This window comes from Rhodotorula paludigena (genome assembly GCF_050403205.1).
Source record: "Rhodotorula paludigena JCM10292 DNA, Rt_paludigena_JCM10292v1_ctg39, whole genome shotgun sequence".
NCBI lineage: Eukaryota > Fungi > Basidiomycota > Microbotryomycetes > Sporidiobolales > Sporidiobolaceae > Rhodotorula > Rhodotorula paludigena.
The window spans coordinates 1-25,913 of record NW_027481419.1 but is presented as its reverse complement, the minus strand read 5'-3'; the positions used below and the strand labels follow the sequence as shown (position 1 = coordinate 25,913).

The following is a 25,913-nucleotide window of genomic DNA, read 5'->3' as shown; positions in this document are numbered from 1 at the left end:
CTCGTCCGCTCGTCTCGCTCGCGCTTCTCTCGCGTGTGCGGGCTCGGACACGCACTCAGTCACAGCTACGAGGCTCTGTGACCCTCGCCATGCCCGGGCCGAGCCGTGCCGCGTCACGCTCGCGCTCGAGGAACCGCTCGACCGCCTCGAGCTCGTCCTCATCCAGCTCGGATAGCAGCTGGAACCCTGCTGCCGACGGCCAGCTCGTGCGCTCGGTCTTCAAGAACCGGGACCAGCACCGCAGCGAGGACGTCGACGCCGTCGACTGGACCGAGGTCGCCACCTCGCTTCAGGGGCGCGGCAAGACGGCGCGACTCGTTCAGAAGCGCTTCGGGGAGCTTGCGTTCGAGGGTGCGTGTCTTGTCCACTACTCGGTGTGTGGCCGACTGACGCGGCGCCGTGCTTCGCAGTGTCGGAGGCGCTGATCGACCTCGAGATCGAAGCGGACGAAGATGGTTCCGTGCCGACTCCGGCCAGTGCGTCCGCCTTCCCTGCCTTCGATAGCGCTTCACTGACGCAGTTGCGCCTTGGACCGGCCCAGTTTGGACGAGCGAGGAAGTCGACAGCCTCCTCCGCTCGATCGAGCGCCTCAAGACCGACTGCAATCGCATGGAGTGCTTCGACACGAGCGACCCGCAAGAGTCGGCTACGGCCGAAGCGACCTGGCGAATCATTCGCCGCGACTTCAGCCGCAGCTGCCGCCACGTCCGCAACCCGGCCCGCTCTGATCGCGATTTGTACATTAAGCACCTCTCGCACCTCGGCGACGAGGGCTACCAACAGCGCGAGTTGCGCGCTTTCGAGGCGAGCGACGCAGACCTCGTACCAATCGGCAGCGTCAAGATGCTCGTCAAGACGGTCGTCGGGATGCATGGCGACGTCGGCCGGGACGACGCAGGTTGGGGCGGCGAGGTCTCCCGCGTCTGCAAGTGGACTGTCGCTCGCCACAAAGTCGTTCCGGGGCATTCGCTGGCGCAGGTTATCGAGAACTGGTGCAGGAGGCGCTGGGAGACGCTTGACGGTACGTTTTTTCCGGGCGATTCTCTCTTGTCGACCCGCAAACGCTGACTTGCGCCGTTGGGAACAGGAAAGGATTCGAAGTTCGCGTCGATCGCGCAGCGGCAGCAAGACTCCACCCAGTCGTACGAGGACGAACCCGGAGCGACGATCTCGTTCTCGCAACAGTCGCCCGCGGGCCCCAACCTCAAGGGTATTCGGGCGATGTACGGTGCCGAGGATCGCTTCCAGGCGAATGTCGAGGGCTACGGCCAGCCCTTGACTTCGTCGACGGACAAGGGCAAGAAGCGCGCCGCTTCGGTCGACGAGCCCGACCAAGACGACTGCGAGCAAGATGGCGACGAGTCGGCGACCGAGACCGCCAAAGTGAAGTCGCGCTCGATGCATCCCAAGACGCCGCTCAAGAAGAAGATCAAGGCGCAGAAGCGCGAGCGCGGTGCGTGACTCTCGCTGTCGGTGAGCAGATGCCCTGGCTAACGTGCGTGCGCAGAATCCGACTCGCCGCCGCCGCCCGCTCACCCGGTCAAGGGCAGGTTCTCCGCCCCGGAGTCGAGGCGCGTCGCCGAGCTCACCTTTGAGCGCAAGCTCCCCGCCGAGGTCGTCGCCCTCAAGCTCAACCGCACGGCGTCGTCAATCCGCAGCCACGTCGCATTGCTTCGGGACAGGCAGCTCAAGATGGAGTGGATCATGGGTGCGTACCTGTCTTCCCCCTCAATACCACTGGCGAGTCTGACTGAACGGCAGCGACAGGCAAGGACGTCAAACCGAAGCTCGAGGAGAAGAAGCGCAAGCGCATTTCGCGTGCGTGTCGTCTCTTCGTGCTCGGGATTCAGCGGCTCGGAGCTCGTTCTCACTTTGCGATCTCCTCGCAGCGTCTGCGACGCCCGTGTCGTCCGACACGGAAGACGACGCTGCCCGCTCACCTGTCGCGACGCCCGCCTCCGTTTCCTCGTCCCACTTCTCGCCCAAGGCGCGCACGGCCGCTTCGCGCCGCGACAGCAAGGGTCCGATCAAGCGCACGCACCAGCGCAAGAAGCGTCACGTGCTCGATTCGGACGAGTCGAGTGAGTCCGCCGACTCGGACGACGATGTCAAGCGCTGGCGCCAGGGCTCGACGAGCTTCAAGTCGGCCATCCAGCGCGAGGTCAACCGGGTGATGGTCAAGGATGTCATGCCCGCCATCGACGAGCACATCGACAAGACCATTGAGCGCGGCTTTGACCGGATCGAGCAACGGCAGCAGGCCGGCACCGACCGCTTGGTCGACATAGCCTCGCGCGCATTGGCGGCGCTTGAGAGGTTGGCGCCCGTCGGCGAGGGTAATTAGCGTGGCCACGGCTTGAGAAGGGCGGAGTCTGCAGCCTGCAATGCTTCATGCGCACCTCGAGCGGGAACCCAAGTTGGCCTTCGCGATCGCTTCCGCTTCTCGCTCTCGCTGCTCTCGCCGCTGGCTGGGGCTCGGCACTGTTCCTGGGTGTCGCAGTTGTAGCAACTTGTGCGTTCCCACATTTCCCCCCTTCGTCGTCGGGGACGAGGGTCCGAGCGCCCCGCTTGCGACGCGTCGCGGGTCCGTCGCTTCTCTTCGCTTCCTCTCTGTATCGCCTCAGCCTGCGTGCTCGGTGCTGAGCAGTGCAAATGGCTGAGCACAGTGCTGTGCACCCGTTCGGGGCACCGGCAGGCTCATTGCGAGCTCGCTCATCCGCGTCCCGTCCCGCCCACGGGTTCTATTTCAACGTCGAAATTCCGCCGCGGCGGGGGCGCTACACGGCGTTCAGCAGCAACATCGAGAACAACGGCGACCCGCAGGACCTGAGCAGCCAGCGCTCAGCACCAGTGGCCAGTGAGGCGGACGGAGAAGCAGCACAAGGCGCGCTTTCCAGCCAACACAGCAGCTGATCGCCGAGCTGACACATCTACAGTACTCTCAGACGAGCAGTCGCAGACAATCGCGTTCAAGTCGCGCCGCAAAAAGCGACTGTCACCCGCATCAGCTCGGGAGAACGGCGAGCTGCGCGTCCGTTCGACTTTCGTGCGCTCATACTGACGAGTGATGAAGCGCTGCAGACCTTGCGCAAGATGTCTTGCCCGTAAAGAAGCGCAAACGGCGTTCGGTTCCGATCTCGTTCGCTGCGAGCGGATCCGCTCGCGTCGCGGAAGAAGACCTCGTTGCGAGCTGGTCGAGTGCCGATGACGCCGCACTCGCGCAAGCCGTCGTCAGCTCGACATACCCCGTCGGACTCGTCGAGACGATTGACTGGAACGTCGTGCTCGAGAAGCTGCCGGGAAGGAGAAGGACGCGGCGCCAGGTCGAGGGGCGTTGGACGATACTCGTTCAGCAAGGCAAGTCGCACCGTCCATCGAGTATCGTGCTGAGTCATACGATTCTGACCGCTCGTTCTCGCAGTCACGGATGCGCTCTCGTACCTCGACGACGACCACCCATCCGCGGAGCAAAGCCCAACCACCGACGACGGTGCGAGCTTTTCCTCCCGCTCGAGCGTCAGCTTCTACTGACGAAATGAAGGAAACAGACGCGCTCGCCTGGGCCCCCGTTGAGGACGCGCTGCTGGTCTCGGCGGTGCACGACTTCTGCTCTCCGGCCAGCGAGTCGGGGTGGACCATCGAGTCGCTCCTCGCCAAGCCGCTCCGCTCTTTCGCCGCGATGCAGGCCTGGACGACCATCAAGGCGACGTACGAGTCGGCGCTCGCTTCGGCACCGTCGGCACCGCCCGAACCGCCCGAACGCTCCCTTTCCGACCTTTTCGAGCGCTTCGTCATCGCACGCGAGCAAATCGGCCGCTTGCCTGCTCCGTCTTCCCGCCTCGTCGAGCCAACTCACACGCGTCGCAAAGCCGCCGAAGCCGTCATCCCGGCGCAGCGCACATACTGGTCGCGTGCCGAGGTGTCGCGCCTCGTTGAGAAGGTCGTCGAGCTCGGCGGGACCGTGCAGCGCAATGCGGCAGGGTGGAAGGACGGTATCGAAGCGACGAGCAAGTGGATGCAGGTCGCGCACGAGGTCGGCAAGGAGACGACGCTTGTCGATGTTGTCATGACTTGGTCTGAAAGGAGGAACGGCGGCGCGGGTGTGTGCCCGTTCGCTCGTTTTCTTTCTCTGTTGAGCTCGCTGACGGTGGCGGCTTTACAGATGTGGTGTTTGACGAACCTGTGAAGCCCGTCGAGCCGGCCGCTGCGCCTGCCCACCGCTTCCTCCCTCGCGCGACCGCAGCGGTCTCACCCGTTCCCGCTCCTCACTCGCCTGCCCCGCCCCCACCTCCCGCAACTCTCGCTCCTCGACTAGCTTCTGCGGTCTCGACCTCGCAGATGCCCATTCTTCCGCCGTCCGGGGTCCGCGCGCCCGTCTCGACCAGCGCTTCAGCGCCTTCGGCTCCCCTCGTCCCGGACATGTCGACGACGCCCGAAGTTCAACACTTTCCCGCCCGCGTCACGCGCAGCTGGACCGCGGAAGAAGACGCCGTCGTGATTGCCGACCGGAAGAAGGGCGTCACCCAGGCGTCGACGGCAAAGACGCTCAGGCGCTCGATCGGATCTGTATCTGGCCGCGTGACCCAGCTGCGCAAGGCCGGGCTCCTTGAGGAGCTGAAGAGCGGGCACACAGACGAGGATCGCAAGCCGCTCCCGTCAGCAGGTAATGCGCTTGCGCCGGCCTCCATTGCGGCCGGAACTTCAGCGCCGGCGCCATCCGCGCCGCCCGAAGCGCTCCGGCACCGCAACCGCCGCGACTCGACGGTACAGCTCCCTCCCGTCGTTCTGAGGACAGCAAGTTCGGCGACTGAGCACGAGGCGAGCGTGGCGGCGATGCGCGGAAGCGAAAACGCGGTCAGCACCGACGCGACGGCCTCGCGCGAGGACAACATGCTTGACTCGGCGATGCGCTCGCTCAGGCGCTTCATCGCACTCGTCGAGAAGGACGAGACGCCTGAGCGGGTTGCGCAGCGGAGGCGGTGGGTGTAGAGGCGCGCGAGGACGTGGGCAAGGTTGCAAGCTGCAAGGCAACAAGGCCGTTTTGCTTACCTGAGCACAAGCCATCTCGATCGGAACACGAGCGGAAGAAGCCTGAAAGGAGCAGGCAGCAGTCGGGAGATACAGCACGCCGCGTTGCGATATGCGAGAAATGCGACCCCTAGCCATACAACCCTGCGGAAGCCGCGTGTAAGCGTCGGAATGCGGTCCGCAAAAGGGACGAAAGTACTTCAGTAGAAGCTGACGCACCGTGATACACGTAATACCTCGGCAAGCCCAGCAGCCTGCCCCTCCCTCCCGGTCCGACCTCTCCATCTGCCCCTCCGGTGCGCCTGAGCGCCTTGACGAGCTGCGCGAAGCCCTCCGTCTCGAGCTGATGATCGACTGGCGGCCAAGCGGGGAAGATCGCGCCTTCGCGGTGCACTGGGGCGCGGACGAGGGCGGCACAGCCGCCGACGCCGTCGAGGGAAAGTGAGGTCGGGACGACCGTGGCGGAGGAAAGGGGTGGTGGCAAGGTGAGGTCGGGAGGCGGCCAGTGCTGGAGGGACGAAAGCGGAAGCGGAGAGAGCGCGAGGTAGGGATTTGAGGAGAGCGAGGCTGCGGGGTCGGAGGGTACGAGCGATGCCAGGTTGAAGCGGTGGGTTGGATGGTCTTTGTAGCCTGTTCAGGGACGATGTGTCAGTCTATAGTTCAGATCCGGACCGGTGCGAGCAGCAGAACAAGTGCGCACCCTCGATGAGCACGTCCGAGGCGGAAAGGTTGGCCTTCATCGCCAGCGATTCAGGCGTCTCAATCCAATTGTTGCGGTCATAGGCACTGCGCGCGGACGCGGTAAGGTCAGTCGAGGCAGTTCGCGACAACGTAGCGGTAGCGCTCACCCCATCTCGTTGTACGTCTTCCAGACGCAGTTGGGCACGACGACGTCGCCACCGCCAGCCGGGCCTTCTGCTCGCGCGTGCTCCATCAGGCGCTCGATCAGAGTCGGCTCGTGGTCGACAAGGTCGACGTCAAGCCAGAGCGCCCAGTCCACCTCAGGCGCCATGGCCGAGTTGAGCAGCCACGTCCTGCTCTTGCCGAGGGCTTTCCTCCGCCCGACCTGCGCGTCGTATTCGTGCCTTTCCTTTCCAACGTTTGCCCCCGCATAAGCGCCCGCGTCGCTGCCCTCGGTCGCGGCAAAGTCCTGCTGAAAGACGCTGATGCGCCCGTATCGCCGCCCGCGGTAGCTGCGCGAGTACTGCCGCTCGTCGGCGAGTTCGAGCGCACGGGCGTAGGTGCGGTCGGACGAGTCGGAGACGAGCATGGCGAGGTGGATGAGGTGGCGAGGGTAGGTGAGCGTGTCGACGAGGTGGAAGAAGTGCCAGATGTGCTCGATCGCGTTGCGCATCGGACAGAGGATCTGGAGGCGCGTTCTCAACCTTGTAAGCGTGGCATACTACTCTAGGATGGAGAGATGGACGCACCAGGACGGTCTCGTTGTATGCTTTCGCGGGAGCAGCGAGTCCCGTCTCGTCTATGAGCGCGCCTCCGAGCGCTCCTGCCGTTCCGAGTCCGCTGCTCCAGTCTCGTGCGACGACCTTGAGCCCTCCTCCCAGCCTGACCCTCTCCCCGCGGTGACCGACGAGCCCGAGCAGCCATGCCGTCCCGACAAAGACGAGCAAGAACGCGGCTACGAGCGTCGTCGGCTTGGTACACGCCCTCTGGAGCCTGACGCGGATCGAGGGCGGGCGGATGTCCTTGTCCTTGTACGTCGACGGCGACGAGGATGCGGGAACGAAGCGGGTCGTCGGCAGTGGAGGCGGCCGACGCTTCGCGTGAAGCATCGAGCGGGGGCACAGACAGCTGTGTACGTGCTTGCTGGTCTTCCCAGTCTCGTAGCGGCGAGAGGGAGAGCGCGAGAGGGGAGCCGACGTTGGTTGACCCGCTCCACACCGCTTCCTCCGCTCTGCACGGCTCGCGGAGCTCCGAGGGCTCGTTGTCTTACTAGAACGACTGACTGGACCGCACTCCGCCTCTTCGCCGCTTCTCCTGAGCTTCCCCCGCTGTTCTGGGAGGACGAGCACCGCCTCGCGACGACGACGAGCGCACAGCGATGGCGACGCGGCTGTGGTGGGCGTGCTACGCAGCGTGGGCTGCAATGATGGTGGGAGTGGCAGTGCGCATCAACCGGACCGTGCAGGAGCCCTACATGGTGCGACGTCCGCCTCTTGCCCTCGTTCCGCTCAGCCTGACCCTCCCTTTCCGCCCCTCAGGACGAGATATTCCATGTACCACAAGCTCAGGCGTATTGCGACGGCGACTGGGGCTACTGGGACCCGGCGCTGACTACTCCGCCCGGCCTGTCCGCGTCTTCCGGACCCCTCTTTCTGCTCCTTCCCCAGCTCACCCGCTCGCTTCACTGCAGGTACCTCATCCCCGCCGCTCTTGCCTCTCTACAGCGCACAATCTCGCTCTCGATAATCGCCACCTTATCGCCTTGCTCACTTCCCGCCCTACGTGCTTTCAACCTTCTCCTCGGTCTCACCCTTCCATTCCTCTACTCGTCAATAGTCACGCTCCTCTCCCTGCGTGCGGTCAATGATAGTCAAGCGGAGCGCAACGGATCGATCAATGCGAGCAGCGCGAGTCAGGCACTGCGCAGGGCCGCAGCCTGGGACGGCCTGGTCGTTGCGGCGTTTCCGCTTCTCGGCTGGTGGAGCTGGCTCTTCTACACCGACATGGGCAGCGTTGTTGTCGTCCTGCTGTGCTGGCGAGCGGCACTGCAGCGACGCTTCCGCCGGTCCGCCGTGGTGAGCTGTCTATTCGCGTTCGCGTCGGTCTGAAGTGCTGATCAAGGGCAATCTCGCAGCTCGGCGCGGCCGGTCTGCTTTTCCGCCAGACCAACATCGCCTGGCTCGCTTTCGTCGTCGCGCAAGTCGCCATCTCAGAGCTCAGGCGATCCCCTGCCTTTACGCAGGTCAAGGCGGACCCCGTACTCGCCAACGCTCGACCGGGTCGGCGGCCTTTTCTGATCTAAGCAACTCAGCAGCTGACGATCCCTTCTCCAGTCGACTTTGTGCGCACGCCCGTATCGCTCGTGCTCGCCGCGGTTGTCCAGGTCGGCGCCCTCATCCCGGTCCTCGCTGCGTACCTCGCCGTCTTTGGCGCGGCCATCGCCCTCGTTCGCTGGAATGGAGGCATTGTTCTTGGTGCGCACACTTTGTCTTCATGCCGGCGTTGCACTTCTGACACTGCCTCACTGCAGGCGACAAGGCCAATCACGTTCCGACCGTCCACGTATCGCAGGTCTTCTACTGCATCGCCTTCGCCGGTGTCTTCTTCTCGCCGCACTTGCTCAGTGTCGCTCGCGTCAAGACTGTCCTGAGGTCCCTCTTTGGCGCGTTGAGGTGCGTCCGGGCTCGACTCTTCCTTCCTCGGACCGCGCTGACCTCGCCTTCATTGCAGGCGGGTGGTTCTGACGGTCCTAGCGATCGGCGTCATGTGCTGGTGTATCAAAAACTTCACGTACTTCTGAATCGCTCGCGCTTGCCCGCCTGAAAGCAGGGCTGACCGTTTCTTTCGCAGCGTTGCGCATCCTTTCCTCCTTGCCGATAACCGCCATTATGCCTTCTACCTCTGGCGACGAGTCATCAACATACACCCTTTCGCTCGCTACGCCCTCGCGCCGGGCTACCTGCTCGCCGCAACACTCGTCTGGCACGCTCTCGGTGAGCCTTCAATTCTGCCGTCTGTTCGCCGGTCCGGCACGACCAAGGCTTGCTCTGACTGACATATCGCTTACCCGCAGCTGCGGCCGGCACCATGGCGCTCTCGACATGCATCCTCTTCGTCGGAGCTACTGTCGCCGTTCTCGTCCCGACTCCGCTCCTCGAGCCACGTTACTTCCTCTTGCCGCTCATCATCCTCCGCCTCTACCTCGCCTCTCCGGTCCCCTCCTCCTCATCGACACTCTCACAAAGCGCGACTGAAGCGGCACCGGCTCTCAAGCACAACCACGCGGCCTTACGCAGGCGTCGTGCCCGCCTCTTTGCCTCGCATCGTCGCTCCCGCCTCACGCGCCTAGCGCTCGAGATCGCGCTCTATGCCGCCGTCCAGGCGTTCTGCGTCTACCTGTTCCTCGAAAAGCCGTTTTACTGGGATGTGCAGGTTGGTGCGGACGGTCGGGGCCTCGAAGGGCGAGACGAGCGCGAGGTGGGGAGACTGCAGCGTTTCATGTGGTAGATCCGCTGCACTGCTTTCCTCTTTCCGGCAATGCAGAATGCGAGAAAGCTTGCGTACCGTCGAGGGACTGTCTAGTACACCGGGAAGCCCTCTTCCTCTCGCGCCCAGGCGGTCAACCCGCCGACCACGTCGTCCACCTCAATCGTCTCTGCGTCGCTGCCGCGCGCTGCAAGATATCGCCGCAATGCACGCGAGGCGAGAAGCGAGTCGTTGCCGCGGCGACAGAGGAAGGTGATGCGCTCCGGCGCGTCGAGAGGAGAGGTAAGAGGCGGATCGGAAGGTAAGGAAGCGAGAGCAAGCGAAAGGTCCTTCAAGAGGCGCGAGAAAGGAATGTCTGCAAAGAAGTAGTGTCAGTCGGATGTGACGAGAGCGGTTGAAAGCGGCTCCACGCACTGACGCTGCCCTCGATGCTCGCTATCCCAAACTCGGCCGCCGGCCTCGTGTCCACAATCCGCGCTTTGCCGTCCCTCACCGCCTCGCGCAGCTCGTTGACCTTGATCCGCGCATCCTTCCGAGAGGACGCGCGCTGCCCGACGCCCGGAGACTCGCACAGCGGGTCCTGCCATCCGGGCCAGGTCCCGCTTGGATCTGCGAGGAACGCCGCCCAGCGCGAAGCGGGAGTGGAAGGCGCTGTCGCAGAAGGCGGGGTGGGCGCGGTCCCGCAGGTCGGGCAGGACACCTTGCGCGAGCGGGTCTTGATCGAGCGGTACGGCGAGGCGGAGAGCGGAGAGAAGAGGTGGAGCGAAGGAGTGGCTGCAATAGCGCTACGTTAACGATGCACGTGCGTAAAAGGAAGACTGTAAAATCACACACCTGTTCCCAGCAGGACCTTCATGGCTTCGCCGACCATCCCGATCCCGACTACGCCGCACAGCACGCCGACGACGCCCTCGTCCGCGCACGCACCCGTTCCCGCCAGGCTCAATCGCTCATAGTACGCGTCCTCCTCGCGTTCGCGCTCGAGCCGCTCCGCCTCCGAGACTGCCGGGGAAGCGTACGACGGCGGACCGGGTGCCGGCGGCGAGGGCGGGAAGATGCACGCGTAACACGGCCCGCGCTGCGGCGGAACCAGTTCGTCTCCCGAGGACGGTGATGCAAGGTGCAGACCGTACGCGCCAACGGTCCCTTCGGCACGGACGGCGCCGCCGCTCACGAGCGGAATGTCGTGTGCGACGGCATAGGCGTTGAGAAAGTGGCGAGTTGCGGGATTGTCGGTGCAGTCGAGAATAAGAGTGAAGGAGCCGGACATGACGGAGGCGGGAGTGGACGAAGTCGACAACGGCGGGTGGAAGAGCGAAGGGGTGAAAGGGAGCCGATAAGCTTGTACGACGATGTCCGAGTTGAGTCTGCGGGGGTAAGGCATCAGCGTCATTGAGCGATGAATAGGCAATGGCAGGACAGACTGTTGCAGCGCCGTTCTAGCGCTCTCGGCCTTGCCCATCCCGATCCGCCCTTCCGTGTGCAGGACCTGCCGATGTAGGTTCGACAGCTCGACCGTGTCGTGGTCGAGGATCGTGACCTCGCCTGTGTGCAACTCGGATGAGACTGTGCGCGCCTGGACGGAATGCTGAGCGCGGCTCACCGACCCCGGCGGCTGCGAGGTAGAGTAGGACAGGGCAACCGAGCCCGCCCGCGCCCACCACGAGCACGTTTGCGCGCTTGAGCTTGAGCTGGCCTGCTCTGATTCGCTTTCAGCGGGTAAGCAGACCGCCAAGTGAGCGAGAGAACGCACCCTCGAGGCCAATCTGCGAGAGCATCATCTGCCGCCCGTAGCGCCGATACTCGCGCAGGCTGAGAGGCCAATCCCGCTTGCCCGAGCGTGCAGAGGTGCTCGGCTCGCTCGCGCCATCTGCCGCAGTCCCTGCGGTCGAGGTCGACGAAATTGGCGGACGAGGCTGTGCAGCTGATGAAAGTGCGGCAAGCTCGGCTTCAAGCTGCGAGACCCGTAAGCGTGCTTGTTCGAGCTCCGAGATGATCTGTGCACGAGCTCGTACAGCCGAGTCTGGCATCGCGACGACGAAAGCGCGAGCGTCGAGGTCGAGGAGCGAAAGAAGCGCATGGCCGGGAGCGAGAGCGTCCTTTACCTTCGAAAGCTCCGGAGCGCGTCTCGGACAGCGGGTTGCACTGTGATAGGACGACACGCGTCAACAGGAAGCTCGTGCTGCATACGTCAAGTCGCCCCGATGCCGCCGGCTTCCGCTCATCGCGCACGCGCAGTCAGCTGCCAACGGTCGAGACACCGAAGCATTGCAGCCAATGCAGCCATATGACATGGGTTAGAAGGAAGGCGAAGATCTATCTGCAGGCGAGAGGGACTAGAGAAACGTGCGGAACGAGATGAGAGGAGTGCGAGAAACGCAAGGACGAGACTACAGTCACAGGACCAGGGTAAACAAGACCGAAGAAAGGGATACCAAAAGAACGACACGGTACGGAGCGAAAGGTGAACGAGAGAACCGGCGCGAGGAGGACGTGAGGGTAGATGAGCAGACGCTGCGAAATGGCCGCTGGTGTTTTTTTTGTGCGGAATGGTCGCCGCGATTACTGTGCCTTCTTCGCCTTGTTCTGCTGGGCCTGCTGCTGCGACTTGCGGTACGTCTTGACGAAGAAGGCCACGAAAAGGTAGGCTGTGCAAAGGTAAAAGGAGCGGTAAGCGACATGAGCAGGTGGTCACAGCACGAAGCCGTTGGTCCGACGAGACGGGGACGATGTGTGCGACGCACTGAGCGGGACAAGGTAGATGCAGTTGATGATCGTCGCCGCGCGCTGCCCGTTGTTGACGAGGCAAGTCGGGCCTTCGCGGCGGAGGGCGTTGACGCCAGCCTCAAACGAGCTTGCCGCAGACGAGAGCTGTGCGCGCGCCTCGTCGGCCGAAGTCGGGAACGACGGGAGCTCGGGAAGCTGGATGAAGAGGTACGAGGCGGCGAGGGAGCCTGGCGAAGAAGCCCAGTCAGCCTCCGCGCAAAGCACGACCAGCAAGAACGCAGCTCGGAAGCGGCACATGCGCTCGCGGGTAATGATGAACTCACCGCCGACGAGGAACTGCGTGATCTGCAGGCGCGTCAAGCTCTTCTTGAGGACGCGCGGGAACGGGAGCGAGATGGTCGAGAAGGCGTAGTACGTGTACCTGCGGATCATGCCAAGTTAGCAATACCTCAATAGCCACTGAATGTATTGTACGCACATAATCGAGTGGATGAACGAGTTGAAGACGACAAAGAGCCAGATGGGCATCGCCTGGGTCACATACGCCGAGTACATGGTCCAGATGGCGCCGCAGTGGTGGTACGACTGAAGCATACCAACCTGCAAAGGGTGCAACCGGTGTAAGGGCGGTCGCACTTGCACAAGGGTAGAAACCATCGCGCACCTTCTTGCCCTTGAGGAGGAGAATGGCCGTGTCGACGATCTCCTGTGAACGTCCGCCAAATCAGCGAAGCTGCACGACGCAGATGCATATGCGAATGTACGCACGTAGAACTTGGAGAGGTAGAAGAGGTAGGCGAACTTGGGGAACGTCTCGCTTGACCAGATCGAGAACGACGAGTCGCAGAACGCGTGCGTCAGCCCGGCAACGCCGTCCTCGACGAATCCGCGCCAGAACGCGCCGAACACCTGCGGCGCGGTGCCGAGGAAAGTCCAGGCCGAGTAGGCCGCGAGAAAGACGTTGTGCGCAAGGACGGCGACATTCCAGCCGGGGGCGGCGATGCGGTTCTTGCCCGTCTGCAGGCTCGAGAGTGTTTTGGCGAGGATGAAGTAGACGATGCCGAACGCGAGCGGGAAGTACGGGTTGAGCGTGAAGTCGTACGAGTCGGCGAGGGGGCGCGGGATGCCGGCGGGCGCAGGTGGACGGGGCGCGTCGCGGAAGGGGCGGAGGAAGGACGAGGCACTAGGCTGGGCAGCAGACGCGGCGAACATCTCGTAGTCCATACTGTGAGCGTGCACAACCGGGTGAGCCGTCGTCCCCAACGAATCCAGTCGGGACCCGGCCTCGTTCCCCTGACCTCCCTGGCGCGGAAGAGTACTCAGAGGGCCTTGCAGTCACTCTGTGCACCCTTTGCAGCAGCGACCGGACTGCCGAACGCTGCTGCAAACCGGCGCCACCGTCGACCTTCTCACTCCTGGCCGGATCCGACATCAAAAGTGCGGCAAGGCTCACCTGGCTGGCGGAGTCGGCGTGGGTCGAGCAAAGGAGCGCCAGCAAGCAGCAGCAAGAAGCAGCAGAGCAGAAGAGGGCGACCGCGAGGGAAACGGACCAAGAGTCGGAAAGTTCGCCGGTCGAGCTGGCGCGAGGCGATCAGGCGCCCCTGACCGATGCGCGAGCAAGAGTGAGATTCGGTCCGAGTTGCACTTTGCACACTTGTCGCATGCTCAGAAGTCGCTGGCAAACAGTAAAACGCAGAATCGAGAGTGGCAGATCGACCGCGCTTTGTCCGCGGAGAGAAGCCGGCCTGCTGTCGACTCGCGAGCGCAGCGGTAGCGGCCCACGCAGACTGCAAAAGGTGTAAAATCGATCTCGTAAGCAACCTACGGGGCGTCTAGATCACTTTGCGAAGCAGGCGGAAAGTGCGCTCCTTCTCTCGCTCGACAGGGGCCTCGCCAGGCTGACCTCGTCCTCCCGCTGCTCCTCGCAAGAATGCTTGTGTAAGGACCGCGCTGCATAGCCCTCTCGTCAGTTTAGTACACACTGGGACTCGCAGTGCCCCCCGCGCGGGACGAGAGCAACGCTCCGTCCGCTCATCCTGAGGCACTTCGCCCTCATCGCTGCGTTGTCGCAAGACTACGCGTGCAAGATCCACCGTCGCGAGCGCTTTGATCCTGCGCACGTTTCTAGTCACGCGGCCGCACTCGATTGGGCGGACTGTCGCATGGCGGACGAGATGAGCGCCTTTCGCTCAGCCCTTGGGCGGGCGAACCGGTCACTCGAATCCGGAGACATGCGGCAGACGATGCATCTTGGAACATGGAGGCGGTGCAGCTCGTCAGGTGGAGGCGCTCACGCGGCTTTGCGCGATTTGCGACGGGCCAAGATCGCTCGCAGAGGTGTTTGTGCTCCCGCATTTCGTCCTGCTCCTGCGAGAGCCATCTCTACGACTCTGCTATGCTTTCGCTTGCCTCTCTCGCTCTCTTGCACCTCCCGCAGCCCGAATCTGATCCCAAGAATGCCTGCGGCAGGAGACGACGACTCGCTCGACCTCGAATCGTGCACTTCGAAGGGGACTGTTTCGGCTCGCCCGCTCGTCCCGGCACTCGTGTCCAAGGGCTCTCGCCACCATCGCAACCTCGAAATCAAGCGACTCGACACGATTCGCAGCTTCCAGGCGCCGCCTCGCGTGCGCCCGGAGGTGCGCCTGCCAGGCGACTTCCGCACGCTCTCGTGCGTGTTCCGCTCCCGCCTCCGGCGCTCTCGCGCATGCTGAATCTCGTGCGGCTCAACAGAATTCATGTCACTGAGACTCGCGGTGCTGCTCCGGCTCTGCGCCCCCCGCACAAGCACAAGGAGGTCGCGGCCGACATTGACGACCTCGCCAGGCTCGACTGGCACCTCCTCGATCCTGACGAGGTGTGCCAGCGCCTCAGCGTTGCGCCCAGCCGTGGTCTCGACAACGAGGCTGTCGCGCGCCGCCTCGCACGGGACGGCAAGAACACCATCACGCCGCCGCGCACCAATTGGCCGAAGAAGGTGGGATCGCTCCTCGTATTCACAAACACGACGGCCTCTGATGCTGTTGGTTACCCAGATATTCTTTTACTTCTTCGGTGGCTTTGGGTCCTTGCTCTTCTGCGCTTCTGTGTTGTGCTTCGTTGCCTGGTCGCTTCACGTTCCGATTCTTGCTCTCGTCCGCCATCTCCCGCTCACCTGTGTCTCCGCAGGCGCCCTCTCGGAGAGCCCAACCCTGCCGTCGCCAACCTCGCTCTTGCGGTCGTCCTGCTCATCGTCGTCGTCCTACAAGCCGTCTTCAACGCGTACCAGGACTGGACGACGACCCGCACCATGTCTTCGATTGCTTCTGTCTTGCCGACCACGGTCGTCGTCCGCCGTGACGGCTTGCTACACAAGTGCGCATCGTTGTCCTGCCGTCATTTTGGACTTTGAACTGAGATGGGCTCTTGCAGCCTTTCCGCTTCCGACGTGGTCAAGGGCGACGTTGTCCTCGTCAAGATGGGCGACAAGATCCCTGCCGATCTCCGCCTCATCGAAACGTCGCCCGACTTGCAGCTTGACCGCTCGATCCTGACGGGCGAGAGCATACCCGTCGGCGGCTGCGTTGACAAGACGGATGACAATTTGTTCGTGCTGTTAACTCCGCAACCTTGTTTACAACCTGCTCACGTCGGATCAAACAGCATGGAGACGCGCAACATTGCGCTGCAGGGCACGCTCTGTACGGAAGGGACGGGCGTCGGCATCGTCGTCGGCTGCGGCGACCTTACAGTTTTCGGCCGCATCGCCAAGGCCGCAGGACGGTCTCGCCCAGTCCGCTCGACCCTAGAAGTCGAAATCACCCGCTTCGTGTGGATCAGTACGTCTCCTGCGCTCAAGTCCGAGTCAGACGCGTGCGGCTAATTATGTTGACCTCGCTTCTGCAGTCGCCAGTCTGGCCGCAGTCGTCGTCATCTTCATCATCAGTTGGTTTTCTTACTCAATCTTGCTCATTGTGCTGCTGACGCATCCGTCCGTAGTCCTCTGGGCCGCCTGGCTTTGCCGTGACCACCCCGACTTCATCCCCGTCCCCGTCCTGATCGTATCCTGCGTTTCCGTTGCGGTTGCCTTCATCCCCGGTAAGTGTGGCCCATTCTGCTTTCGCAGAGAGATTAGGCCCTCACTTATCGCTTTTTCAGAGGGTCTGCCCTTTGCCATTACGATGAGCCTGACCGTTATCGTGCGCTCATTGTCTTTCATGTCCACATAGCGTCTTTACTGACATTGCCTCTTCCGTAGGCGCACAAGATGAAGCGGCAGGGCGTGCTCTGCAAGGCCCTCACGACGGTCGAGTCCCTCGGCTCGGTTTCAGTGCTCGCAAGCGACAAGACCGGCACGCTGACGCAGAACCGCATGTCGGTCGTCAACGTGACCGTCGGTACCACACTCTTCACCGCCGATGATGCACGCCGTGCTTCTATCAACGCGGCTGCAGTCGCGCACGAAGCGCTCAGCCAGATCGTCTCGATCGCCGCCATCTGCAACGACGCCTCTTTTGCCGCAGACGAGGGAGGCCAGGCGATCGAGGCGCGCAAGGTCAACGGCGACGCAACGGGTCCGTACCGCTTCGTAGTGTGTGATCTCTCGGGTCCCACTGAGCTGACCCACTTCTTCCGCTCAGATGCTGGTCTTCTTCGCTTCGCCGACTCGGTCACGCCAGTCTCGACAATTCGCCGTGCCGTTTGCGTGACTCGCAAGCTGGCGTTCAACAGCAAGAACAAGTACGCAGTCAAGGTTGTACGGCCTTCGCGCGGCGAGACGGTCTTGCCCGGCCTTCTCTCGGACGAGGCAGACCAGATTTTGCTTGTCAAGGGTGCGTTCCGTCATCCGGCTGTTTTGTCTAAATCGAAGCTGACCGTTCGCGCTAGGCGCCCCGGATGTCCTCATGCACCGCTGCACCCGGATCCTCGACATTGACGGCACCGAGCGTCGGTTCTCCCCCGCATCCGCCGCAACGCTCAGCGCCGTTCAGTGCCAACTTGCGTCCTTTGGCCAACGAGTACTCTTACTCGCCAAGCGCCCACTTCAGCAGCACGCGCTTGCGGACTTGATCGGCACGGAGGAAGACCAGCTCGTCCCGCTCGTGCATGATTTGACCATCATCGGACTCGTCGCGCTCGTCGATCCGCCCAAGCACGACACGCGAGACACGGTCGAGCGCTGCCGTCGCGCTGGCATCCGCTTCTGCATGGATGCGTCTTCTCCGCCGCGCGTGCTTGAGAAGGTTGCCTGACCTTGCTTCCGCTCACAGTCACCGGCGACTTCGCCGGCACCGCTGCTGCCATTGCCCGGCAAGTCGGCATTATCACCGCGACGGGCCACAAGGTCCACTCGGCCGCGGATCTGAGCGTTTCGAGCGAGTCGGAGAAGGCCGAACCGGTCGAGCCGGTCGAGCGTCCTCCTGGCCGCAAGGCCATCGTCCTGTCCGGCTCGGAGCTCCAACAGCTCACTGAGAAGCAGTGGAGCGCGGTCATCAAGGTGCCTCGGCCGTTGCTCCGCTCCGTGCATTTCGCTGACTCACACTTTTACGCAGTACGACGAGCTTGTCTTTGCCCGCACAACGCCGCAGCAGAAGTTGCAGATTGTCAAGCGGTTCCAGGCCGCTGGTGAGACTGTGGCCGTAACAGGCGATGGCGTTAACGATTCTGGCGCTCTCAAGCAAGCCGATGTCGGCGTCGCTGTTGCGGGCGGATCCGAGGTCGCCATGGAAGGTGCATTTCCCACCTTTCTCTTCTGCCTTGTCTGACCCTGGCTGGCTGCTGACTCGTTGACCGGCGCAGCTGCCGACCTGGTCCTGCTCGACGACTTCTCCGCCATCGTCACGGCTGTCGAGTCGGGCCGCCTCTGCTTCGAGAACCTGCGCAAGAGCATACTCTACCTTCTTCCAGCCGGCTCCTTCTCCGAGCTCATCGTCAGTTCTTCTTCGTCAGGGCTCATTCCGTAGAGACTCGGCTGATGCCCTTCGATTTCCCTTCCGCAGCCCGTTCTGCTCAATGTCCTCTTCGGTCTCCCTCAAGCACTCAGCAGCATTCAGATGTGCGTCTCTGCTGGTCATTTGGTCTCTGTGGAAACGTGTGAAGCTTACACGCACTGGTGACAGGATCCTCATCTGCGCTGTCACAGACGTCCTGCCGGCCCTTGCGCTCATCTTCGAAAAGCCCGAGGCCGACCTCCTACTACGCCCGCCACGCGACCGCAAGAAGGACCGCCTTGCCGACTGGCGGCTCCTCCTGCACGCGTACGGCTTCCTCGGCCTGCTCGAGTCGCTCACGGCGTGCGTCGGCGCGTTCTACTTTGCGCTCGAGCGCAAGGGGATTTCGTTCTCGGCGCTGTGGCTCAAGTACGGCAACTACGACGTCGACGCCAACGTGCTCGCCGAGGCAATCAGCACGGCGCAGAGCGTCTACTTCTTCAACCTCATCGTCGTGCAGTGGTTCAACCTCCTCGCAACGCGCACGCGCCGCAGGTCCATCTTCCAGCAGGATCCGCTTTTCAATCCGCGCACGAGGAACCTGGTCATCTTTCCCGCCATGGCCCTCGCGCTGCTCCTCGGCCTGTGCGTTCACTACTCCCGTGGGCCCGTCGTCTCCCGGCTGACTCGTCCTCGAACGCCGTCCGCAGCTTCTTCTCCTACCCGCCGTTCTTCCAGCGCATCCTGTCCACGCGCTCAATCGACATCGAGCTCTTCTTCCTCCCGCTCGGGTACGGCGTCGCGCTCCTCGCGCTCGACGAGGCGCGCAAGGCTGCGAACCGGCGCTGGCCCGCCGGACTGCTTGCGAGATGCGCGTGGTAGAAGCGGGACGGGGCGATCAGAATGACGAGGCCGGGTGAGGGCGACGGAGGGGTGCTTCCGCGCGCGGATGGGCGGCGGTCGAGCTGTATGACTTTACCTCACGCTTCGGGCGTTGTGCAACTCGCTTTCTGTGCATTCTGCAAGCTGCAACACTCGTGTGCTGGTCGAGCGGAAGCATTCCTGAACCGAAGGCGAGCGGCATCCTTCCGCTCCCTCTCGCGACCGAACCTGCCCGAAACGGCGCACGAAAGTCCATTGCGCAACGCAGGCACAGCTGTACAGCGGAGAGGGAGACTGTAAGGTGAGCGGTTAAGTGCGCACGAACGTCCGGCCGCTGCACGAGTCGAACGCGAAAGGCGGTCAGCTCGAGTTCTGCAGCGCCGTTTTCGCTCCTGCTCGCGCCGCCCGAGCAGCAGGGGTGTAGCAACGCACCTGGCCGTCTTGCGCGCCTTGTCTGCATCGTTTTCTGGCTGTTCGGGCTTGGCTCGGTTGAGAATTTTTTGAAATTCTGAAGTCCGGACTCGCATCCTCGAATGCAGGTACGCTTTGCTGCATTTGATGTTGTAGTGTAGACTGTCACGGAACAGTTGAATCTGAGTGATTGTGTTCGAGCTGGTCGATGGAGCGAAGTGTCGGGGGAAGAGGACTGCCCGCGCGCCGATTGGAGTCAATTCGCCGGTCCCGCACGCTCTGGCACACTCGCAGACACTCGCACGGTGCTGTAGAGACAGCGGGACGCACCGAAAGTGACGTAGCCGGCGCGTTCGGTCGTGTCGAGGCCGGGGAGGTGGCGGATCTCGAGCGGGGGCTCGCGGTTCGAGTAGAGGACCTGGGGCGCGGTCTGGCACGAGGGGCGGCGGCGGGCGTCGACAAACTCTTGGAGGAAGACCTTGCCGAGAATGCGGTCCGTCTCCTCCTTGAAGATGGTCGAGAAGATGACGGTGACGCGATCCGACGACGGGAGGAGGTAGATTGCTTCCTCGGGGCTGCGGGCGTCGTCGGGCGTCAGCAGAGAGTAAAGGGGAACAGGTCAAGGCACACGCGCGCGTACCGGTAGTGGATGCTCATGACCTGTGCGCGCGGGTCCTTTGCGCCCTCCTCGACGGGGTTCTGCTCCATGTCGCGCTGGATGGCAAAGGCGCACTCAAAGGGGGCGGCGAGGGCGTTGCGCTTGAGGAGGGCGATGGCGTTGACGAGGGCGGTGCGCTCGTCGCCGGCGGGCGGGCCCTGCTCGAGGTCGAGGCGGAGCGTGACCGAGTAGCCGTCCTCGGTGTCGGCGGCGGGGGCGACGAGCGAGCCGTACTCGCGCTCGAGGATGGCGCGTGCGCCGTACTGGTCGAGCTCGTGCCAGCAGGGGATGTCGATCGAGAGGACGAGCTGGGTCTTGCTGACGGGCGTCGTGAGGCGATAGCGCACCGAGTCAAAGTCGACGAACGATTGGTCGAGTGCGGTGGGCCTGGAGTGCGCATGGTCGCGAGGGTGTCGGTGGTGTGTACGGCGTAGATCGTGCGGGTGCGAGGCAGAGGACGAGCCGGGGAGACACGAGGGGGTGGGGGTGCGAGAGGCCGTGTCAGCTGTCTGCGCAAATGCGATGGGACTCAGGCAGTGTGGCACGCACTTGGTGAACTTGTCTGCGATAGTCTGGCGCAGGTAGAGGTTGTCTGGCTCGAGGTCGACGCCCATGATGACGAGGGGGGAGCAGCACGGGAGCAAGAGCGAGTGCGAGCGTGGGAGTGGTTCGAGGGTGGGCAAGTTGGCCGTGCGAGTCTCGTGAGCACTGCTGCGCGGTCTCTCGCTCGCTGTGCGCTGTGCTGAGCGTCGAGGGCGGACGAGACCGTCGCCGAGCCCCACCCGCCCGCAGCCCCTCTCGGCGCTGCCTGCTCCTCGCCCTCGCCCTACTGGGTCCTGTGGGTGCTGTTTAGCTGCTCTCCCGAAGGACCGACACCTGCTCCCACTCGAAGCAGCGCGCGCGGTCTCGTTGCGAGGTGAGGACACCGCCTCGTTCCCTTCTCGCCATCGCTTGCTCGTCTGCGCTGGATTCGAGCGCTGGGGAGGCTTGCGTGCGTACATTCGAGTGGTCGCAAGGACCGTACGCGGTCACTCGAGCGGACTGGGGCTGAGCCGACTCTGCCCCGAGTCGTCGCCTCGATCACGGCGGATCCTCGCCAGCGCCGTGCTGCTGCGCCTGGCAGGGCACAAGCACGGTCGAGGCACTTCCAGGGCGACCGCCAGACTGATTGACCCGCCCTTGAGCCGCCCGCAGGTTGACCCGCCTGCGCCACCTCGTCGTCGGCTCACCGCTCACGCGACTCGCGGCCGCCATTATGGGCGCACTCCTCTCGATCCCCTTCCTCGGGTCCATCGGCGGACTCGGCGCATCCGCCCTCTCGGCCTGCGTCACCGGCGTCGCCTTCTTCTGCACGGGCCAGGCCGCGTCCGCCCTCACACGCTCGTGCAACTGCAACTCGAGCGTCGCCACCCGCGTCGGCTACTCGCTCATCTTCCTCCTCAACTCGCTCCTCGCCTGGGTCATGCTCACCGACTGGGCCATCCGCCTCGTCGCCAAATGGAGCTTTGACTGGATCAAGATGGAGTGCAGCGGCGGAAAGTGCTACGGCGTCCTCGCCGTCAGTCGTGCTTTCTTTCCCTTTGCGTGTTGAGCGTTTGTCGCACAGCTTTGCTGCGGCAAGCTCGCTCTCAAGCCGTACCCACTGACACGCTGCTCGTGCGCAGGTCCACCGCATCTGCTTCGCACTCGCCATGTTTCACGCCGTCCTCTCGCTCTCTCTCATCGGCGTCAAGGATACGCGCACCAAGCGCGCCGCGATACAGAACGGGTGGTGGGGCCCGAAAGTCATCGCGTGGCTTGCGCTCGTCGCCCTCTCGTTCCTCGTCCCCAACGGCTTCTTCATCCACTTCTGGGCGACCTACGTCTCCCTCCCCGGCTCGATGGCCTTCATCCTCATCGGCCTCGTCCTCCTCGTCGACTTTGCCCACACGTGGAGCGAGACGTGCCTCGAGCGCTGGGAGCAAACCGACTCGCCGCTGTGGAAGTGGGTCCTCATCGGCTCGACCCTCGGCCTCTACGCCCTCTCGATCGCGCTCACCGTCGTCCAGTACGTCTTTTTTGCCGGCGCGGGCTGCGGCCTCAACACGGCCCTCATCTCGCTCAACTGGGTCGCGTCGCTCGCCGTCTCGGCCCTCTCGGTCGCGCCCGCCGTCCAAGAGTCGAACCCGCGCTCGGGCCTCGCCCAGTCGGGCATGGTCGTCGCCTACACGGCCTACCTCACGACGAGCGCCATCGCCAACCACGACGACGAGGCGTCCGGCGGCCGCTGCAACCCGCTCCAGTCGCGCGCCGCCGGCGCCCGCACCGGCATGGTCGTCCTCGGCGCCGTCTTTACCTTTCTCGCCATCGCCTACTCGACGAGCCGCGCCGCGACGCAGAGCAAGGCCTTTGTGCCGGGCAAGAACCGCCCGTCCGCGAGCGAGGGGTACGAGGCGCTGAGCACCGGTGTGGGCCAGGCGGGGCTCGAGGCGGGCGAGCTCGAGACGGTCGTGCGCACGCAGCCGAGGAGGGAGGACTCGCTGCGCTACCAGGCCATCAAGGCCGCCGTCGAGGAGGGGTGCGTTGGGCGTGACTCGTTTACAGATTCCGTGTGCGGCGCTGACTCTCGGTGCTCGCCTTCCTCGCACGCACAGGTCCCTCCCGGCCTCGGCGCTCGACGAAGACTCGGACGACGAAGACGACGGCGCGGCGGGCGGCATGTCGCCCGTCAACGACGACGAAAAGACGGGCACGCGGTACAACTACTCGTACTTTCACGTCATCTTTGTCCTCGCGACCATGTACACTGCTTGCCTGCTCACCAAGTGCGTCGGCGCGGTCTCTTCCCTCTTGCGGCAGTCGATTGGGCTGACGATGCGATCTGTCTTTCTCACCCTCGCTTCTCGTCCTCTTCCTCCGCCGTTTTGGCTCTCGCAAACTCGCCGCCACTCCCAAATCGACCATGTTCATCCAACGCTTTGTGACCGCGCAGCTGGTGAGTGGCCATCCCTCGACCTTGTGCGCCCAGAGTGCGGCAGCTGACCTTCCATCTCGCCCCTTGCGCAGGTCGGTTGTCTCGACCATTTCGAACGTCCCGTCGGACGGCACGCCCGTGCGCATCGGGCGGTCGCACGTCGCGTTCTGGATGCGGGTCGTGTCGAGCTGGGTGTGCCTCGCGCTGTACGGGTGGAGTCTTGCGGCGCCGCTCGTGCTCCCCGATCGGTTCTGAGGAGGGTGCTCGGAGGGCTCTAGGGTCTCGATACATGCAACTTGTTGTCTCTCGGTCTAGCTGCATCTTGCGTTTGAAGAGCGAGGGTGCGGCAAGCCGGCAGATCCTTGCGCCCAGAGCGAAAGGCGGAGAGAGAAGAGTACCGCTCGCTCTTCTCGCTCGATTCGACTCGGCGCTGCAGGGATCCCGCTGCAGCGATGGACCTGCCCTCTGCCCCGTCTGCAGCGTACTTTGCGCACCCGCACGCTGCCGCCGCGACGGCGTCGCCTCCTCCGTCTTCTCCGTCTTCGCCGTTTCCTTCGCGCCCGCCCTCGCCGTCGTCGCGCGTCTCGTACGCCTACCCGAGCACGCCCGACATTGCCAGCACCCGCGAGAGCTCGACCGCTCCGCCGAGCACGCGCAGCGCGTCGCACTCGAAGAACCCGCTCCTCAAGCGACCGCGCAGGCATGGCCGCCGCGCAGAGGGGCAGGGGTGGCTCGCGTGGCTCCTGGGCGGAGTCAAGGGCCACGGCAAGGCGAGCCCGCAGGAGCTCGAGCTCGGCGAGACGAGGGGCCGGCGCTTCTCGGCCGGTCAGGCAGAGGCGGCTACTCCGTCGGCGGCGTCCGCAAGGGCGGCTGCGCGGGCTGCGACGACTGGGTCGGGAGCGAAGAAGGGCTGGATGACGCGCGAGAGGGCGCAGCTCGCCGTCGCGTTCGCCATGATCGCCCTCGTCGGTGCGCTTCCCTTCCGCGTCGTTTCGCTCGGAGCACTTTAACGCCAGCTGTTCACGTGCTGACGTGCTGCGGGCATACGCAGGCATGAACGACTCGGCGACGGGTGCCAACCTCGACAAGATGCAGGAGCACTACGGCGTCAGCTACGACAAGATCTCGACCGTCTTCCTCGTGCGCTCTCGGCGTGCGCGGCTTCTCCCGCTCCGTTCGAGCTGACCAGGTCAACGCTCCGCAGTCCAACACGGCCGGCTACTTTCTCTCGTCCATCTCAGCGTCGTTCTTCCTGCACCACTTCGGTCTCCAAGTCTCGCTCCTCGTCGCATCGGCCGCCATGTCGACCGGCTGCGTCGTCCTCTCTGTCGCGCCTCCGTTCCCCGTATTCGTCTCGATGCTACTCTTCATGGGTTTCGGCAGTGGCATGGTGCGCCTGACTGCTTGATTCTGGGTGTTTCGCGCAAACTGACCCGCGTGGCGACAGTACGATGCTTCGATCACGACCATCATCTCGCACGAGGAGGACGGCGTGCTCATGTCGTGGCTCTACTCGTGCTTTGGAGTGCGCTCCTCCGTCTTGCCTCGGTCTGCCTGGATTTCCCACTGACTCGCCGGTCTCGTGAAGGTCGGAGCGATGATTTCGCCGCTCATGATCGGCGCGTTCGTCGACAAGGGCTACGACTGGAATCGCTACTACAAGTGCGTGCGAGCGGTGACTGTCTACGGAAGCCTCGAGTTGACGCGCCGTCTGTGCCTCACGCCCCTCTTTCGCACCGGTGCCCCTTTCCCTTCTTTCCGTCGCTCGCTCTACTGCGCGTCCTCATACTACCGCCGCCGCCGCGGACGCGACTTCCTCTCACTCAGTATGCCGCTCGGCTTCTCGCTCATCCTCGCCGTCATTGGCTTCTTCACCTTCCGCGGCTGTGCGTCTGGCTCCACGCCTCCCCTCAATCGGTGCTGACCATCTTCCATTCTGCAGACGAGGTACCGCCTGACGAGGCGCACGACGCCACGCTCGCAACCGCGCAAGCGCCCGAGGGCTCCGCCGCACCCGCTTCGGGCGAGGTGATCCACGCGCGCGCCGTCATGTCGGCGCAGCAGCGCATGAAGCGCGCGCTCAAGCTCCCGTCGGTCTACGTCGGCTTCCTCTTGATCATCTGCGCCTTTGCGTCGACCGACATCCTCTCAGCCTGGATCGTCTCGTTCATGATCCAGAAGCGCTCGTCTCCCGCCGCCGCGACGCGCTTCGTCCTCGCGGGTGTCTGGGCTGGGATCGCGCTCGGGCGCGTTGTGCTCGCGTGGCTGCTCACCAAGCGGCTCGGCGAGCGCGCCTTCTCGATCGTGCTTCTCGTCGCTGCGTGCGCCATGTTTGCGGTGCTCTACGTCCACAACTTTGCCGTCAATGCCGGTGCGTACTGTCTCGTTAGTCTGTTGTGCACTGTGCTGACGCTGCTTGGTGCACTGCAGTGGTGACGGTCTTGGCCGGTTTCTTCATTGGGCCCGTGACGCCAAAGGTGCTCGACGTTGTGGGTGTCCGGGTCCCGCCCTCGCTCAAATCGGCCGTCATGAGCCTCACTATTGGCCTGGGTGCGTCCTACCTTCTTGTGTCAGTGCTGCATGCTGACCCGGCGCGCTGCACAGGCCTCATTGGCTCTTCTGTTGGCCCTCTTCTCTTCGGTCTCGTTGCCGGACGCGGCGGTCTTTCGACGCTTCCGGCGGTCCTTATCGGCATCTCGGTCGTGTCTATCATTGGTTGGTTCTGTGTACCGCGGAACAGGCGTAGGGAGGACTAGAGTTGCAATGCGGGTCTTCCTCGGGGACTGTGCGCTCACTTGCACAGCGTGGCCATGCAAGCTCAGCCAGTAGGTTGCTCAGCCCTGCTCAGGTCACCCGAGGTCTGCAGCAAAGCGGTCAGAGGATAAAGTTGCTCCCGATCTTGGTCCCCGTCCTGTTGCTCGTCCGCGCCGCTCGCCGGCCAGTCAAGCCCTCCCGAGTGCTTGCTAGTCTACGTTCTCTTCGCTGTGCGTGCACCTGCGCTCCCACGCTGTCCGCGTTGTCGTTGCCGCCGCCTCCTCTCCTCTGTCAGGCGGCGAGTCGCCGCTCGCACCGCAGCGCCTCGACCCCTTCCATTATATACCCAAACTAGCTAGGGGGGGGGGGGGGGCCGGGGGGGGGGTGGGGGGGGGGCGGGGGCGGCCCGAAAATTACAGATTTT

At 63.9% G+C, this 25,913-nt stretch overlaps 9 protein-coding genes across 9 annotated transcripts; 5 read left to right on the top strand and 4 right to left on the bottom strand.

Annotated features, from left to right (window-relative positions):
• Positions 1-89: 89 nt before the first annotated feature.
• JCM10292_003823 (uncharacterized protein) lies at positions 90-4,989 on the top strand (the record flags this gene model as incomplete). The annotated part of the gene is made up of 11 exons (XM_076650675.1): positions 90-351; positions 411-476; positions 542-1,021; positions 1,088-1,453; positions 1,508-1,708; positions 1,768-1,818; positions 1,890-2,336; positions 3,082-3,333; positions 3,422-3,490; positions 3,549-4,100; positions 4,163-4,989. The coding sequence occupies 11 exons, from the start codon at positions 90-92 to the stop codon at positions 4,987-4,989; spliced, it is 3,573 nt and encodes a 1,190-aa protein (XP_076503726.1).
• A 169-nt stretch (positions 4,990-5,158) lies between these two features.
• Positions 5,159-6,818, bottom strand: JCM10292_003822 (ANP1/MMN9/VAN1 family protein; the record flags this gene model as incomplete). Its single annotated transcript, XM_076650674.1, has 5 exons — positions 5,159-5,172; positions 5,248-5,658; positions 5,729-5,814; positions 5,877-6,394; positions 6,459-6,818. The coding sequence occupies 5 exons, from the start codon at positions 6,816-6,818 to the stop codon at positions 5,159-5,161; spliced, it is 1,389 nt and encodes a 462-aa protein (XP_076503725.1).
• Positions 6,819-7,087: 269 nt separating this feature from the next.
• DIE2 (dolichyl-P-Glc:Glc(2)Man(9)GlcNAc(2)-PP-dolichol alpha-1,2- glucosyltransferase) lies at positions 7,088-9,216 on the top strand (the record flags this gene model as incomplete). The annotated part of the gene is made up of 9 exons (XM_076650673.1): positions 7,088-7,186; positions 7,248-7,336; positions 7,400-7,784; positions 7,844-7,988; positions 8,043-8,183; positions 8,240-8,381; positions 8,440-8,499; positions 8,560-8,702; positions 8,783-9,216. 9 exons carry the CDS (start codon positions 7,088-7,090, stop codon positions 9,214-9,216), a joined length of 1,638 nt encoding a protein of 545 aa, XP_076503724.1.
• Positions 9,217-9,287: 71 nt separating this feature from the next.
• Positions 9,288-11,225, bottom strand: UBA4 (Uba4p; the record flags this gene model as incomplete). Its single annotated transcript, XM_076650672.1, has 6 exons — positions 9,288-9,550; positions 9,610-9,969; positions 10,030-10,562; positions 10,620-10,740; positions 10,799-10,891; positions 10,949-11,225. The coding sequence occupies 6 exons, from the start codon at positions 11,223-11,225 to the stop codon at positions 9,288-9,290; spliced, it is 1,647 nt and encodes a 548-aa protein (XP_076503723.1).
• A 532-nt stretch (positions 11,226-11,757) lies between these two features.
• JCM10292_003819 (elongation of very long chain fatty acids protein) lies at positions 11,758-13,146 on the bottom strand (the record flags this gene model as incomplete). The annotated part of the gene is made up of 6 exons (XM_076650671.1): positions 11,758-11,843; positions 11,940-12,149; positions 12,246-12,343; positions 12,401-12,522; positions 12,587-12,628; positions 12,691-13,146. 6 exons carry the CDS (start codon positions 13,144-13,146, stop codon positions 11,758-11,760), a joined length of 1,014 nt encoding a protein of 337 aa, XP_076503722.1.
• Positions 13,147-14,378: 1,232 nt separating this feature from the next.
• On the top strand, positions 14,379-18,713 carry JCM10292_003818 (cation-translocating P-type ATPase; the record flags this gene model as incomplete). Its single annotated transcript, XM_076650670.1, has 18 exons — positions 14,379-14,593; positions 14,656-14,899; positions 14,958-15,028; positions 15,091-15,276; positions 15,334-15,507; positions 15,565-15,740; positions 15,808-15,846; positions 15,901-15,999; positions 16,060-16,100; positions 16,160-16,475; positions 16,542-16,733; positions 16,789-17,106; positions 17,172-17,398; positions 17,454-17,631; positions 17,701-17,831; positions 17,901-17,956; positions 18,021-18,476; positions 18,542-18,713. The coding sequence occupies 18 exons, from the start codon at positions 14,379-14,381 to the stop codon at positions 18,711-18,713; spliced, it is 3,291 nt and encodes a 1,096-aa protein (XP_076503721.1).
• A 309-nt stretch (positions 18,714-19,022) lies between these two features.
• Positions 19,023-20,396, bottom strand: ARC35 (Arc35p; the record flags this gene model as incomplete). The annotated part of the gene is made up of 5 exons (XM_076650669.1): positions 19,023-19,047; positions 19,146-19,359; positions 19,455-19,699; positions 19,765-20,169; positions 20,332-20,396. 5 exons carry the CDS (start codon positions 20,394-20,396, stop codon positions 19,023-19,025), a joined length of 954 nt encoding a protein of 317 aa, XP_076503720.1.
• A 641-nt stretch (positions 20,397-21,037) lies between these two features.
• TMS1 (Tms1p) lies at positions 21,038-22,990 on the top strand (the record flags this gene model as incomplete). The annotated part of the gene is made up of 4 exons (XM_076650668.1): positions 21,038-21,340; positions 21,447-22,339; positions 22,416-22,586; positions 22,828-22,990. 4 exons carry the CDS (start codon positions 21,038-21,040, stop codon positions 22,988-22,990), a joined length of 1,530 nt encoding a protein of 509 aa, XP_076503719.1.
• Positions 22,991-23,187: 197 nt separating this feature from the next.
• On the top strand, positions 23,188-25,491 carry JCM10292_003815 (MFS transporter; the record flags this gene model as incomplete). The annotated part of the gene is made up of 9 exons (XM_076650667.1): positions 23,188-23,704; positions 23,787-23,875; positions 23,940-24,125; positions 24,183-24,260; positions 24,324-24,397; positions 24,563-24,621; positions 24,678-25,106; positions 25,166-25,285; positions 25,340-25,491. 9 exons carry the CDS (start codon positions 23,188-23,190, stop codon positions 25,489-25,491), a joined length of 1,704 nt encoding a protein of 567 aa, XP_076503718.1.
• Positions 25,492-25,913: the final 422 nt, after the last annotated feature.